Source organism: Chrysochloris asiatica, unplaced genomic scaffold (genome assembly GCF_000296735.1).
Source record: "Chrysochloris asiatica unplaced genomic scaffold, ChrAsi1.0 scaffold00047, whole genome shotgun sequence".
Classification (NCBI taxonomy): Eukaryota; Metazoa; Chordata; class Mammalia; order Afrosoricida; family Chrysochloridae; genus Chrysochloris; species Chrysochloris asiatica.
In genome coordinates this window covers 16,019,849-16,035,161 of record NW_006408565.1, presented here as the reverse complement: position 1 = coordinate 16,035,161, position 15,313 = coordinate 16,019,849, and the positions used below count along the sequence as shown (strand labels likewise).

At 50.5% G+C, this 15,313-nt stretch overlaps 1 protein-coding gene across 1 annotated transcript in view; it reads left to right on the top strand.

Annotated features, from left to right (window-relative positions):
• The first annotated feature begins 8,665 nt into the window (after nt 1–8,665).
• The window catches only part of EPHB2 (EPH receptor B2), a 256,633-nt gene continuing 249,985 nt past the window's right edge, over nt 8,666–15,313 (top strand). Inside the window, exon 1 of the mRNA XM_006862330.1 lies at nt 8,666–8,864. Coding sequence (XP_006862392.1) covers nt 8,804–8,864 — 61 coding nt within the window. The 5' untranslated portion in view covers nt 8,666–8,803. The remainder of the gene's footprint in view (nt 8,865–15,313) is intronic.

The window sequence follows — 15,313 nt, the reverse complement described above, 5'->3', positions numbered from 1 at the left end:
TGTGGTAACAGTCCTCCAGAACACCTTATAAAAGGGGCGCTGCTCTACGGCAGGATTCCTGAAGAAGGCGGTATGTGACTGGGTCCTTGAGGGATGGGTAGAATTAGGGAGGGCAGGATGGAGAGAATATGGTCCTAAGGGAAGCTGAGGTTGACAACAGCTTGGAGGTAGGAAAATGGCACCGAGGTGGACAGTAGAAGAGGAGACTGCAAAGGCAGGTTGGATCCTGTTCCTGAGTGGCCTTGAATGCCAGATCAGGTAGTTTGTATTCACCACGGGGAGGAATGGGGAGCCATTGAAGACTTTTAAACAGGAAAGGCACTCAATCAGGGATTGAGGCTTTCAGGAAAACCAGGCAGGGGCCAGAGGGTTATGAGGAGGGAACTAGTCAAAAAGGATGAAATAAATGAGATCCATCCCCTGTGATTTGCATTGAGTCTCTCTCTGATGTCACATAATTAAAAACATTGAGCGTTCACAGTGGAGCTGGCTGTGCGTTCAGCATGTCATGTCTTAGCTCTCTTCAGCTACAGGACAGCTTTTAGACATAGAGGCTGCTGTTAACCCAAAGCAATGGTCCTCTAAATGAGAGTGAGAGGGAAGTTCTTTAGAATTAAAGTCCAGGTGCTCTCCCAACTCAAAAGACTGGTAGCAGAATGGATAGGAAACCGAGGGTCAAAAGCAAAAATCCAGGAAGGACCCCTACACCTCCTGCCTCTGCTCTGCTGGAGCTTTTGGAGAGCGCATTGACCTCCATGGCCACTAGGTGGCAGTCGAGAGACTGGCTGCCTAGAGCCCAAGCCCAGCCCAGTCTCCTCCAGTCTCGAGTCACAAAGGCCCAGGTCTGTCAGTGAGAAGTCAGACACAGCATGACTTTCAGGTGACTAGCTCCTGGTTGGTCCTCTTCACTCTTCCTGCAGTCCCTGTGTTCTGGAGTTGAGCAGGGTTGTAAGTTACCCTTATGTGAAGAGGAAAGAGTTGCCTGCTTTATGGCCTATCCCTTCACTGAAATAGTACACACTCATTCCTAACACTGTTTATTGAAAGCTTTTAACAACCCAGGGAGATGCTCACACCACAGATGTGTTGTTGTGTGCTCTCGAGTCAATTCCAACTCACAACAACCCTACAGGGTAGAGGAGAAGTGTTCCTTAGGGTTTCCAAGGCTGAAATCCTCACAGGAGCAGATAGTCTTATCTGGTGGGTTCAAACCATCAACCTTTAGGTTAACTGTCACGAGCAAAACCATGGTGCCAAAGGACTCCTCTGTACACCACGGTGCTTGCTGTTGGCGTTAGGTGCTGCCGAGTCTGTTCCAACTCATAGCGACCTCACATATAACAGAACAAAGCTGCCTGGACCTACACCATCCTCACAACTGTTGCCTGAGTCTACTGTGGCAGCCACTGTGTCATTCCATCTACTTGAGGGTTGAGGGTCTTCCTTTTTCCCCCTTGAGCCGCACAAACAGAAAGTTTTTCTTGCTGTTGTTAGCTGTTGTGGCGTGAGTCCCTGACTCATGATAGCCCATACACAATGGGATAAAAGTCCATAGGATTTTCATGGCTGATTTTGAGAACTAGATCACCAGACCTTCTTCCTAGTCTATTTTAATGGGTAAGTTCTGCTGAAACCTGTTTAGCATCGTCATTGTTGTGGTTGTTGTTGTTGAGTGTCATGGAGTCGGTTCCAACTCATAGCAACCCCTCCATAGGGTTTCCAAGGAGTGGCTGGTGAGTTTGTACCACCAACCTTGCGATTCAAACTGACCTTGTAGTCACGTGCTTATCTTACAGTGCTAAACCAGAATCATAGCAACATGCAAACCTCTACTGACAGGTAGTTGTGCACGAGGTGCATTGGCCAGGAATCGAACCTGTGTTACCCACAGGGAAAGCGAGACTTCTACTGTGAACTCCCAATATCCTTGGCGAGTTTATGTTGTTGTTGTTGTTGTTGTTAAGTGCTGTCGAGTCGATTCGATTCCGACCCATAGTAACCCTGTATAGGGTTTCTGAGGAGCAGCTGGTGAGCTTGAACCACTGACCTTGCAGTTCAGACGACTTTACAGTCCGACGCATTAGCCCACAGCACCACACCATAACTATAAACTCTGGCAAGTTTATAGTTATATTAAAAATATGTGTGCCTAGAAAAATGACTGGAAGGAAATGGATCAAAATACTAACAATGGCTCTTTCAGGGGGGATTATAGCTGGTTATCAAATTCCTCCTTAAAGCTTCTCGATGTTCTTTATTGCTAACAATAAGTGTGTGTTCTTTCACCCCGAAGTAGGAAAAATTCCCTTAAGAGAAAAGCAATGAAAAAAAAAATTTTTTTTCTTCAAATGTCACCTCTTCAGGGAAGCCTTCCTCCCTTCTCCAGACAGAGGTAATGGGTCCCACCTCTGTGCCTCTACAGGGTTCACACCATTTTTATTATGGAGAATTCGTCATTCCACAGCCTATTACTGCTGTCAGCACCCACCACATACCACTAGTCACATGTGGCTATGGAGCACGTGAACTATGGTTCGTGTGCTGAAATATAAACTACACGTCGTATTTTAAAGACAGTACTAACTAAAAAAGAATGGAAAATAGTTTACTCGTTACACACCGAAATGCTAATATTTTGGATGTGTTGGGTTAAATAAAATACATTAAAATGAACTTCACCTGTTTCTTTTTTTCCTTTTTTTAATGTGGCTACTAACAAGAGTGAAATTTATGTACAGGACTCACATTATATTTCTACTGTTGCTGTTGTGGTACCATAGAGTCAATTCTGACTCAAAGTAATCCTGTACAGGGTTTCCAAGGAGTGGCTGGTGAGTTTGAAATGCCAACCTCATGGTTCAAGTTAATCTTGCCGTCTACAGCTTATCCTACAGCGCTACACCAGGACTCCATTCTATTATTTCTATTGTTATTGTTGTTAAGTGCCATCGAGCTGGTTCCAACTTATAGTGACCCTATATAGGGTTTCCAAGGCATGGCAGGTGAGTTTGAACCGCCAACCTTGTGGTCCAGTGCGTTCTCCTGCAGTGCCACATTTTCTATTGGGAAGTGCTAGTCCATCTGTGACTCTCCCAGCTCATATCCGAAGAGAAGAGCCCTGTCTGAGATCCCATAGCAGAACTAGGACTTGAGCAGATCTCTGGACAAAGGCGTTCACCCGTGGCCTGCAGCTGGCTTTGTGTGGTCTGAGCCACACCTAGCCATGTGCCCCCATCAGTCAGGAGCACTAAATATACTGAGAGGTGAGGCATATTTTCTCTCTCGGCATAATGCATCCCCCTCCCCTTCAGGAGTCTCTTCTCCTTCCCTCTCAGGAAGAGGAACCTCAGAGAAGGCCTAGGTGGCCCAGAGCTCATTAGCATCTCCTAATAGGGCCTAAGAGTCCTGGTATAATGTTGTGGGTTAATACTACGCCAGACTGCAAAGCTGTTTTTTGTTGTTGTTTTTTTTTTTTTTGCAAAGCTGTTTGAACTGCAAGATCAGAGGTTCAAACTCACCAGCTGCCCCTTGGAAACCCTATACTGGGTCACTATGGGTGGAAATTGACTTGACAGCACTTCACAATAACAACAACAATAGGGCCTAGATGAGGACAAGGCCCATAGCACAAGAGATTCAGGGATGAAAGGTAGTTGAGAAACCACCTTGGCCAATGCCCTCATTTTACAGTTGTGTTACATGGGGCCCAGAGAGGGTAAGTGTCCTGTCTAAGGTAACACAGTGAGTTTGGGCAGGGCTGGGGTTTAGGGGTATAGAAGCCAGTCAAGTTCCATAGACCAAGAGGATGGTAGTATGAATTAATATGTGGCTGCCCCCAGGCCCTGTTTAGCCAAACTCAGGCTGCTTCCCCCACTTCAGGTCCATTCATTCTCTATTTATAATCTTCAATGACTCCCCATTGTGCTTAAAATATAATCCTCACTCCTCCTCTGTGAGCTAATCGCCTGCCCACCCCTGCTTCTGGCTACACTTTAGCTACTGTTTGTTGACTGTACCCAACATGTACCCACAGCGTCTCTGCATTTGCAGTTCCTTCTACCTGGAACACACATCCCAGGCATTTGCACAATGCATGACGTGTGTCATGTCTCCCCCTCTGAGAGAACCTCACAGCCCTGGCTAGAGTGGTCTTCTTCCCACAATCATTCACTGTCTCATCACCTCATTTTGACATCTTCCTACCACTTAACATGATTGAATGATCTTGTCCACATAGTAGAATGTCTACTATCAGCATCTGTCAGTTTGTCTGACTGTGGTTGTTTTCATGTTACTGTGATACTGAAAACTAAGCCACTGGAATTTCACATACCAGCGGGTTCATCCATAGTGGACAGTGTTCAGCTAGGCTAGGAAGACTGACCTGGAGTTCAGCTTTCAAAAATTAGCCAATAGAAACCTATGGATTCCAACAGAAGAATTGTCCAGTGTAGATCTGAAAGATTAGCCCACTAGGTTAGAAGATATTCAAAATACACAATGGCCACAACAATGCGCTCCAGCACATCTATGATCTTGTAGAGGGCACAGAACGGGGCAATGCTTTCTTCTGCTGTACATGGGGTCTCTGTAAGTCAGAGTGGACTTGATGGTCACTAACAACAACGTCAACAAACAGAACAGAGGTTCCAGGAATCCCTGCCCCCCAGTGTCTGGCAAGGGCTCTGCTAACGTTCATCAAATCAAATTTGATTGACAGAAACATAGACAAGTCAGGTCGCTGAAGCCTACCTCCAGATGCACACATAAAAAATCTACCAGGCGACCTAGAGCAAGTACCTTTCCCTTGCTGGGTCTCAATTTCTCCTTCTGACAAATGGAGCGCCCAATGCAGCAGGCTGGCTCTAAGGGGAGGCTGGTTGAATTAGCATCAGAGTTGATGGGTGTGAACACTGCTTTGTAAACTGTTAAATCGTGATTGCAAATGCAAGTAGCTGTTGTCATTAGACAAATAAAGCAGAAACCACCTCTTCCTCTGCCAAGGAGGGGACTGGGTCAAGCGTCCACTGGGGCACACTGGCAGGGAGTGTATTGTTCTAAGTCTGAGAGCTGCCTGCAGTCAGCACACAGTCTGCATGGGATGGGGAAATGCAATGCCAGCCAGAAACAATCAAACGATCCAATCAAACAACCTTACACAGACCAGAGTGGGGCAGACCATCTCTCAGGGAAACAGTTAATAAGTGCAAAGGGGTCAGAAAAGACAGAGACTGGTGTCAATTAAAGCTCTTGGTGGAGGTTGGGGTGGGGCTGAGGCCGAGTCATTAGAGTGGAGGAGACAACCAGGTAGAGGGCACAGCTGGGGCATAGGGCCTGCTGAAGGCAGTTGCCACAGAGACCAGAGAAGGGGCCTGGCCAGATTGCCAAACCCAGTCATCTAGGTTTCCAGATGTAGAATAAAATCATGTTGAGGCAGAAATAGGGTAGGATGGGGGGAGGGGGCTTTAGTTGACTATATTATTATCACTATTATTTGTTTAACTAGGAGAAGTTCTGGACTAAAGTCTGTTTAATTATGTAACACTGAATAAGTCATTTTCTCTTTGGGTCTCAGTTTCCTTATCTTTGTTACATGGGACATGGAAAACTGGCCAAATGACTCCTTGAACTCTATTGGTCCATGAAAGGAAGATGAGGCCAGTGCTGGGCTGGTCAGATACGAGTTTGAATCCTAGCTGCAACTTGCTGGACAACCTTAAATTCCTTATCTGGTCCTCAGTTTAAAGCTTAGCCTAGTACTTGGCTGTTGTTAATTACCACCTAGCAGATTCCATCCAATTCATGACATCCCCTGGTAGACCCTAGTAAGCAGAGTATGCAAAACAGAAGTGCTCCTGAGGGTTTTCAGGGCTGTGGTTTTTCTGAAGCAGATCATTAGGCTTGTCTTGCAAGGCACCTGTGGTGGTGGTTATATGCTGTTCAATCCGTTCTGACTCATAGTGACCCTGCATAGGGTTTCCAAGGCTGTAAATCTTTACAGAAACAGAAAGCTTCATCTTTCTCCCATGGAATTGCTCGGGGATTCGAATTGCTCACCTTTCAGATAGCAGCCCAATGTGTAACCACTACACTACCAAGGCTCCTAAGGCACATCTGGTGGGCAGTCTGGCACTTAAAAAAGCAAAACAAAATCTAAACCCATTGCCATACAGTTGATTCCAACTCCTAGAAACCCTATGTGGTATAGACTAGAACTCCAGGGGCGGTGGAGGTGGGATTCTTGGCTGTAATCTTAATGGAAGCAGATCATCAGGCTTTTGTTCCACAGTGGCCACTGGATACGTTCAAACTGCCAGCCTTCAGCTTAGCTGTAATTAAGTACTATCAGGTTGGTTCCAACTCATACTCGCCCTGTATAGTGTTTCCAAGGAGCAGTGGATAGGTTTGAGCCACTGACTTTGTGGTTTGGAGTCCAGTGATGATCCTATAAAGCCACACCAGGAGTCCTTTAGCTTAGTGTTGTGGAGTGCTGTCGAATAGGTTTCGACTCATAGAGACTCTGTACAGGATTCCCAAGAAGCATCTGGTGAATTTGAACCACCAACCTTGCTGTTCAAACCGATCTTGCAATCGAGTGCCTATCCTACAGCACCACACCAGGACTCCTTTAGCTTAGTAGATGAGCTCTAACCATTTACTTCACCCATGCACCTTCCTAGTGCCTAGTAGTGGTGGTGGTGTACTGTGGAGTCAGTTCTGGCTTGTAGTGACCCTGCATAGGGTTTCCGAGGCTGTAAATCTTTACAGGAGCAGAAAGCCTCATCTTTCTCCAGCAGAACAGTTGGTAGTTTCTAACTGCTGACCATGAGATTAGCAGGCCTATTCATAACAATTACGCTACCAGAGCTCCTTAGTGTCTGGTACCAGGTCCTTAATAAATGGTAGCCACTGCTGTTTCTATTTTGAGTCAGAAGGGAAAGGTAAACCCCTGGGAACGGATTGGTGGTGATGAGGACTCAGGGATGGAAGCAGAGCTAAAACTGCCTAGCACAGTGTAGGGGTTCAGTAAATCTTTCTTTAATTGGTCGAAGGCAGGGCACCTGGATGTGCTGGTGCTAATGCTGGCACTGCCCTGCTTGCAAAGACTCTTCTGGAAGACTTGGAGCAGCTCTGTCCAGGAGAGGGAGTCCTGGTCCAGGACAGGACAAACTCTGGATCCCTGGACTCCCTCAAAGAGCTAACAGGAACCAAAAATAAAGGTCAGCCCCTAGTGATTCTTGACTCCCATGAAGAGTGTGGAGGCGTAAAAGGGGAACATTTCTACTTGCCTCCTCTGTCCCTACTCACTCCTCCTGCTCCTTACCAGGCAGTCCTCCCAGCCTGCAAAACCACCTCCTCCGGGTGGCCTTCCAGGATCACTGTAGTTGGACTTTTGGAATGTCAGGAGATAACCCAATTTTCCAACCTTAGATGATGTCTCAGAGTCTGTGGTGCCATGTTCTTGGTATCCAAAGTAGAGTGGATCCTAAAGGAGGGGATTGCTCGGATATTTTGGCAGTTTGTGGGGCAAAGGTACAGAAGACGTCTGGGTGGTATAAACTGTTAGCCCATTCCACAGAGTGGAAAGCTCCCAGTCAAGTTTTGCTGGTCAGGAGTGGAACTCCCAAAGGTCAGGGGCCCTGCCTGGGTGGTTCCCAAAGGTCCCTGCAGCCCACTCACCATCAGCCTCAGCAAAGTTGGCTAATGATGATAGTGATGAAGGCTGTCATAGCAGAGCTGGGCCTTCGGGATGGAACAAGGGCTTGTGTCCTCCCTGAAGGGACAGCCTTGCACAAAACCATAGCTGCATAGGTGCATTCCACCCAGACAACCTCAACGGCCTCTACCATCAAACTCCATTCAGAACCAGATCAACAGAGGAGAAATGCAATGTACAGAAAAAAGGGTTCAGCAGGGAGGGGCAGGTGGGCTGGCTCAGAACAGGCAGGGAGAGGAGGCCTGAGGTCTGTCTGTCAGAACCTGGCCCGCCCCTGCCGGAGAGAGCCCCCCAACCCCCCAAGGCCCTCGGGTTAGCGCCAAGGCCCACTCTCCCTGGCCGAGGCCCCAGCCCAGTCCCAGCGCCTGGGAAAGCCGACTGTTTTGTTCCCAGCTCCCCTCCGCACCCCCCTCCTTTTTTTTCATTCATTGCAGTTCGGTCCCTTTCGGAGCCACAGGGACCCGGGTGGCAGGTCTGAGACAAGGGGGTGGCACTCCCGGTCCTGACAGGTAGGGCCAACCCCTCTTTGGGCAGCCCCTTCTCTCACCCTCCCCCCGGGTCTTCTCTCCCTGCCCCTGTCAGCCGCGCCAGACGCTCTCCGGCTTTGCAGCATTCAATAAAAATTGAGAAACATTTGGACTGAAATCGCTGCTTTATCTGGAGGAGCCACAGCGCCGGGAGAGACCACTGCTGCGCGGGGGGAGCCTGGGGTCTCTGTTGCCTGGGCGTGCTGGGTTTACTAGCTCCAGAGCCCGCGAGACCCAGAGGTGGCACTGTGGGCGACGGGCAGCCAGGGCTCGGGGGGCGCGCGCGGCCATCTGGGGTCCCAGGAGTGCGCGGGGGGCGTCGGCCGGACCAGGCTCCCCCCGCGCGGCGGCTCAGGTGGGCCGTGCCCAGCGCTGGCGGAGCCCGGGTCCCCGTTCTGCCCGGGCTGGATGGCTCATTCTGCTGGCTGCGCGGTGGCGACGGCTGTGTGTGCGCCGCGCCTCGTCGCTCCCCCCGGCCCCCCGAGCCCGGGGCGCGCGCTCTCGCCCGGGCCGCCCGGACCCTGCGGCGCTGCAGCCGGAGGCCCGGGGCAGCGCAGCCATGGCCCTGCGGAGGCTGGGGGCCGCGCTGCTGTTGCTGCCGCTGCTCGCCGCGGTGGAAGGTGAGCGGGCGGGCGATGGGGGCGGGGAGCGGCCGGGCACGGGCGGTCGCCCGCGCCCACCTCCGCCCCGCGGCCCGCAAAGTTTGCCTGGGGTCTAGCGCTGGGCTCAGGTGGCCGCGGGGAGGTGTGTCCGGCAGCACTGGGAGGCGCGGGCCCCGCGGGCGCCCGGGAGCGACGAGCGCTGATTGACTGTGCCAGGAGGAGGCGAAGGGACCATCTTGCCGAGGCTTTGTAGCCAGCCCGGCGAGCACCGCCCAGGGCCGGGGGCTGCCCACGCGCGCTCGCCGCCCCCGGCCTGAGCACCCCACTCTCTTCGGCCTGGCCTGGCTCGGCACCCGATGAAGGGGCGGGAGACCCGGTGCGCGATCGGGGCTGGAAAGTTTGGCAGGGAGCAGAGGGAAGGAGACACCACGGCTGACTGGGGTGGGGGCTTTGGGTCTGCACCCCCGGAATGGGGCCCGGCGCCCCGGAAAGCCAGGACTGGCAGAGTCGAGTGAGTGCGCCGCCAGTCCCCACGCCGGTGCCTGCCCATCGCCCGCTGCGTACAATGGGGTCCCCTCTCCGGGAGGACTGGGAGGGGGGAAGGGGATGGGGCTGTGGGCATTGCTCCACTGCGCGGGGTCTCCGGGCACCCCTGCCGGCCACCGCCCCGCAGGCGGCCGAGCTCAGCGTGGCCACGGGAGCCCCGGGAACTCTCCAGCTGCCGCCAGGGCGGGACCAGATGCTCTTGCCATGTGTTGGCCTTGGCTAGGGTCGCTGTGCCCCCTCCGTATGGTCCACTCGTGTTGGTACCACCCGATCTCCAGCGGGAACTGGGTAGCCACCAGGTCTCCCCTGCTAACTTGCTCTGGAGGGAAAGTTTAGTGGGTTCTGGGTGTGTCTACCAAAAATAGCCAGGCTTGCAGGGAAAGAAATGAATACGAATAATGGTTCTCATGTGTACTGGACTTTACAGTTTACAAACCGCTTTACAGTTTATAAAGTACTTTGTATTATATAAAGCTATCTGTGGTTTACAACGTGCAGCACACAGTTGACATAGTCCTTACAGCTTTACAAAGTGCCTTTCCACCCGCAAGCTCGTTGGATTCCCCAGAATAATCCTTTCAGGGAAGCCAGGTGGGTGTGAGTGTTACTCCTTGCAGTGGATGGAGTAACTGAGGTTCGGAAAAGCCCATTGTCTCATCCATGGCCACTGTCTGACGAAAGTAGAACCCAGGACTGAAGACTCTGTGCACTTTGCTGGGTCTTCTTGTCCCGGGACAGGGTGGCCCCTTCCAGAATTCTGCTATCATGGGCTGAGGGGTGAAGCCTAGCTACCCTCAACTTTTTCATCTTGGGCCACTTCAGTATAGTGGGCAGCAGCTCCCCTTCTCACAGCTTCATCTGTCCTGGCAAAGGGGCTGTACCTCTGGGAACTGCAGGATGGAGGGACTCCTGTTCTAACTCTGGTATCGCACTCAGTAAGGAGCGCTTCGGAGACCACAGTCCAAGGGGAGGAGGTGTCCCTGGATGTCAGCCACAGTTTCTGGCACTAAGGCAGCTGTCCTCCGGCTCCTAGAGGATTTGACGGCTGCCTGCGGCTTCCCGGAGTGGGGCCACTGGGGCACTGGGGGTGCCATGGACCCTGGATGTGGAGGACAGCCCCGGGGCCTGGCTATTGGCGGCAGCTCTTTGGAATATGGCTGAGGTACCACTTATTAACTCTGTCTTTGTGGAAATGACTCATGTGTTGGCCCGCTATACGTTGGGATGTTTACAGTATTATGGGGAGCTTGGCATAAATATTGCTATTTAGGTTGCAGTTGGTGGTGCTGGAGGGAAAGAAAATTGGCCCCTCTTCATTGGAAGTGGCTTGAGTGTGTTTTTAATTACCACAAGGGTAGATCGAAGGGCCACGTCTGTCCAGCCCTGTCCAGGGCAGGGGTTAGTTGGAATCTGGTGGTGCTGTGGCCAGGCTGGGCCCTGGGCTCCGGACACATAGGGCCAATAGTGCTACTGACATCTCTCGAGGGGGATGCTCCAGCTGCCACATGGGGGCAGGATGGGGATGGGGGTGGGGGCAGTGCTTCTTGCTTCAGGTTCGTCCTTTGCTTCAGGCACTAAGGAATCAAGTCTATTCTGAGTTAACAAGGAGCTGGCCAAAGAGATGGGGAGATGGTGTAAAGTGGAAGTCAAGGGTCCGGCTTTGAATATTACTGTGGGACCCTGGTCAGCTGCTTTCCCTAGAAGGACCTCTCTTTGCTCGGGTGTACCTTGGGATTCTGACATATACATGCTGCAACTATACTCTGAGCCTCAGTTTCCTTATGGGTCAATGAGGGCAAGCATAATGCCTGTCCCACTACCGGGGGTGGATCAGACTGGATAAATGATAGGAGACAAAGAACGGGAGTAGCCTTTTGGGGGTGGACAGTGCTGCGTGGGGCATGCACACTCCAAAGGAGACCTTTTAGGAACAACACAGTCGTGGGGGGCACAGCCCCTGTATCTCCCAGCACCCCGAGACCTCTCTTCATACTCTGTTTTCAATACTGTCCTGAGCACCAGGACCCCTAGGAAGCTCTAGCTCCAGCCTGTGGCATGTGAGAGAGGAGAGAAGGGGCCCATATGTGCTCACATTCCTGGGTTTAGGATGATGAGCTGAGTGTCCCCCTGAAACCATGTGACATAGGACCCTCCAGGAAAACATCACATCTGGAACATCTGGAGTGATCTTAGAGGACTTGTCCGCCAGGAAAAGAGGCCAGTGATAGAGCAGCCACTAGATGGAATCCAAAGGTTGAGATCAGGAGAAACTGGACTTCTCTGTGTATGTGTGCATTTGATCTCCAAATATTTATGCAACTTCCTCTCTGGCCAGGGGTGTGCTGGATGCTGGGGCAGGCAGGGACACAGGGGACAAGCTGACAAGGAAAACAGTTGGCAAGATATAATGTTATCACCCACCCACTGTTCTCACTGGGATCACAGTAGATGAATAGAATGGAAGGAAAATGTAGAGCCGAACTCAAATCCTTTAAAAGAGAAAAAGTCAGACAAATGAAGAGTAGAGTTTGGAGGACTCCCTGAGACCCTCTGTCGGGGCCTAGCCCCTGAAATCACCTTGTGGCAAGATAGCATAGTGGCACATAGAATAAAGGGTATTATTACTAGTAAGATAGCTGCTCTGTGAAGAGCTATCAATATGAGACCAAAAGGTCAACAGTTATCCCAAAACAAAGATGAGGTCAGGGAAACTAGAGTACTGGAAACGGAGCAAGCAGAACATAATGAAAGAGAACATTGACACTAAACGATTTGTGCAGAAATTGTCAAATGAGTACCTAACCTGCTGTGCAAACCTTCTCCAAAAAATCCAGAAAATAGGTGTGTTTTTTTCAAAGAAGATACGATGTTATTATGTCCCAGCATGCTCTAAGAGGAAGCTGTGAGCCACCTGTGAGCAGAAGCTGTTTGTTGTTGTTAGGTGTTGTAGAGTTAGCTCCGACCTATAGCAACCCTGTATAGGGTTTCCTCGGAGTGACTGGTGAGCTTGAACCGCCGACCTTGAAGTTCAGACTGACCTTGCAGTCCAGCACATTAACCCACAGCACCACACCAGGACTCCAGAGGCTGTTTGGGAAACCCCAAAACACCAAGCCCATCCTTGTCGAGTGGATTCAACTCAGCGACCCCATAGGGCAGAGTAGAACTGCTCCACAGGCTTTCCAAGGCTGTCGTCATTACAGAAGCAGAAAGCCACGTCTTGTTACCTGGGAGCAGCTGCTGGATTTCAATTACTGGGTACCCCAACACTTAGCCCAACTGTGCCACCAAGAAGGTTATTTAGTCGCTTATAACCTTATGTTTTGCCTCATCTTTTCACTACCTACTTCTTTCCTCACCCCTGGAAGAAAACTTTGTCAGCCTCCTGTCCCACCAACAACTTCCTCAGCCTCTGTCCGGCTAACGAAGTGTGTTTGTTAAGGAGATCGATTTGGAGACTTAGAGGATGCAGATTTTGCCTGGAAAAGGAAAGAGCACAAGTAAAGAAATGGAAGCACTATGATTGGGTCTTACTGGGTGTGCCTAAAGGGTATGGATGTGGGGGGCAACAATGGGGAAGAAGGCATGTCAAGTCCTGAAGGGCTACTATGGAAGGCTAAGGAGATTAGACTTGATAACGAGAGCAGTGGGGAACCATCGAAGGTTCTTGAGCTATCCAGGGACCTGATCAGATCTGGGTTTGGAAAGACTGCTGACTTCCACTGTGTGGGAAGTCCTGCATAGTTAGAATCAGGCCACCTTGTGTGTTTCCTGCTAGACTGTGAGCTCCCTGAGAGCAGGGGGACCTTTCTGGTTCATTTTGTGTCCAGTTATGGTACAAAGGACTCTGTTCAAACACCACCTCCACAAAGGCCTTCCCTGATGATGTCATCTAAAACAGACTCCAGATACGCCACCTCTGTCTTCCTACTTGGAGTCCTGATGTGGTTCTGTAGGAGAAGCACTGAACAGTTCATCGAAAGGTCAGAAGTTCACACCCACCAATCACTCTTCGGGAACCCTATACAAAGTTGCTGTGAGTCAGAACTGACTTGACAACACTTAGGAGTTCTGGTAGCGTAGTGGTTACGAATCGGGCTGCGAACCTTAAGGTCAGCGGTTCGAAACTACCAGCCCCTCCTCGGGAGAAAGATGAGGCTTTCTACTCCCGTAAGGATTTACACCCTCGGAAACCCTGTACAGGGTCGCTATGGGTCGGAACCGACTCGACGGCACTTAACAACAACAACAAGAGACAACAACATCCATCTACCTTCTGGGTGTGTTGTTATTGATATTTTTCTTTCTTCTTCTATAATGGTCATCACCACTTGCAACGGCCTTAGAATTACTTTCCCTGTTTAGTGTTTACATTGCCTACTCAACTGTAAATTCCAGAGACAGGGACTCTTCTCTTTCAGGGCCACCATGGCCTGCCCAATGCCTAAAACTGTGCCCTACACATCTCAGCAGCTCAGTGGGATAGTCAGTCAATGAACACTGAATGAGTGAATATGTTCTATTGTGTTGTGAGCTGACCACCAGGAGAGCGGTCCAGAGATGGAAGAGAAAGTTGATCCAGCTAGGAAATCTTTCTGGAGAGAGATATGGAGGGGATGGCTTCTGCAAGAACCGGGGAGTCAGAAGAACACATGAGGACAATAAATAGACCAGTTCAGCTGAAGCAAAGGGCTCAAATGAGCCAGCAGCAGTCAGTGAGCTGGCTAGGCAAGTCCCCGCTTGGGGAGGGGCAGGTAGGCGGCCTGCATCCCTTTTCTAATCACTCCTCTACTGGGTACACTTTTTGGGCATTGCGTATCTAAGACCCAGCGACCTTCAGTGGGATTAATTTGGAATTGGTTTTCCTTTTATGTTTGTTTCTTCTGCTTCGCTTTTTTTTTTTTTTAAAAGGAGACTGCTTTCATGTGTCCGTCTTAGCTAGGAAACCAGGGCTTAGATTTAAAACCCAAATGCAGTAGAATTCAAAAGCAAGTTAACTTATTTATTCATTCTTCCATCCATCCAATTTATTTTAAAAGAGTCACCGGGCACCTATTCTATGCCGGGTGCAGTGGAGGGGAGGGGTGGGAGTGGGAGGGAAAGGAACCAGCTGGCCACTCAGCTTTTAGGGACACACAGACACAGGTTCAAATGTCAGCATCGCTTGATGTTTGCCCTGGATGCCCTGCCCACTGGTGAACTGTGTTCCACACCTGCAGATGCCGCACAACTGACTTCCTCCTGGGATCTTGCTGGGGGAAAAGGGGGGGGGGTACAGATACAAGTGACCAGATGGGTCATTTCAGGCATTTCACTTCATTCTTACCTAGAACCGTAGACCTATCCTGTGATTCCTTCCAGAACTTCAGGCAAGATGCAAAGCAGAGAGCTTCAGATCCAGTCTAGATTCTACCCCCAAACTCCAGACTTTAGGGCAAATCATTTTAGTAGGGGAGGGAAAGACACTGATCCATTTTCATGGAGCCCTGGTGGGTCTCCAGGACACTGTTTTGTGCTTTGATCATAACATCTGCTCCTCACCATGAGCAAACAGGATTGGAAGCTCCTTGTGAATGAGGCAGACGTAAAGAGGAGTGCGTGGGGGCTGCTGATACTACAGACAGGCCAGGCCAGTGGAGTCAAGGCCCAGCTCTTGCTCTTCTAGGACCTTCTCTCCTCTGGTGCAGAGGACTTCCCACTGGAAGTGGCACAGACACTGACGTGCCCCCACGCACATGAATTCAGCCACCATACATTCATTCCTGGATTGTTTAGTGAATCAGGTTCTAGAGGTGAAAGAGGAAGAGGTATCTGGCTGCATTCACAAAGAAACCTTCAATCTAGGAGCAATTAGCACTTCTCTAGACTCTTAAAGTAGCCTTCTAATTCTCCCTGCTACAATCTGTCCCCTCCAGGCAGAC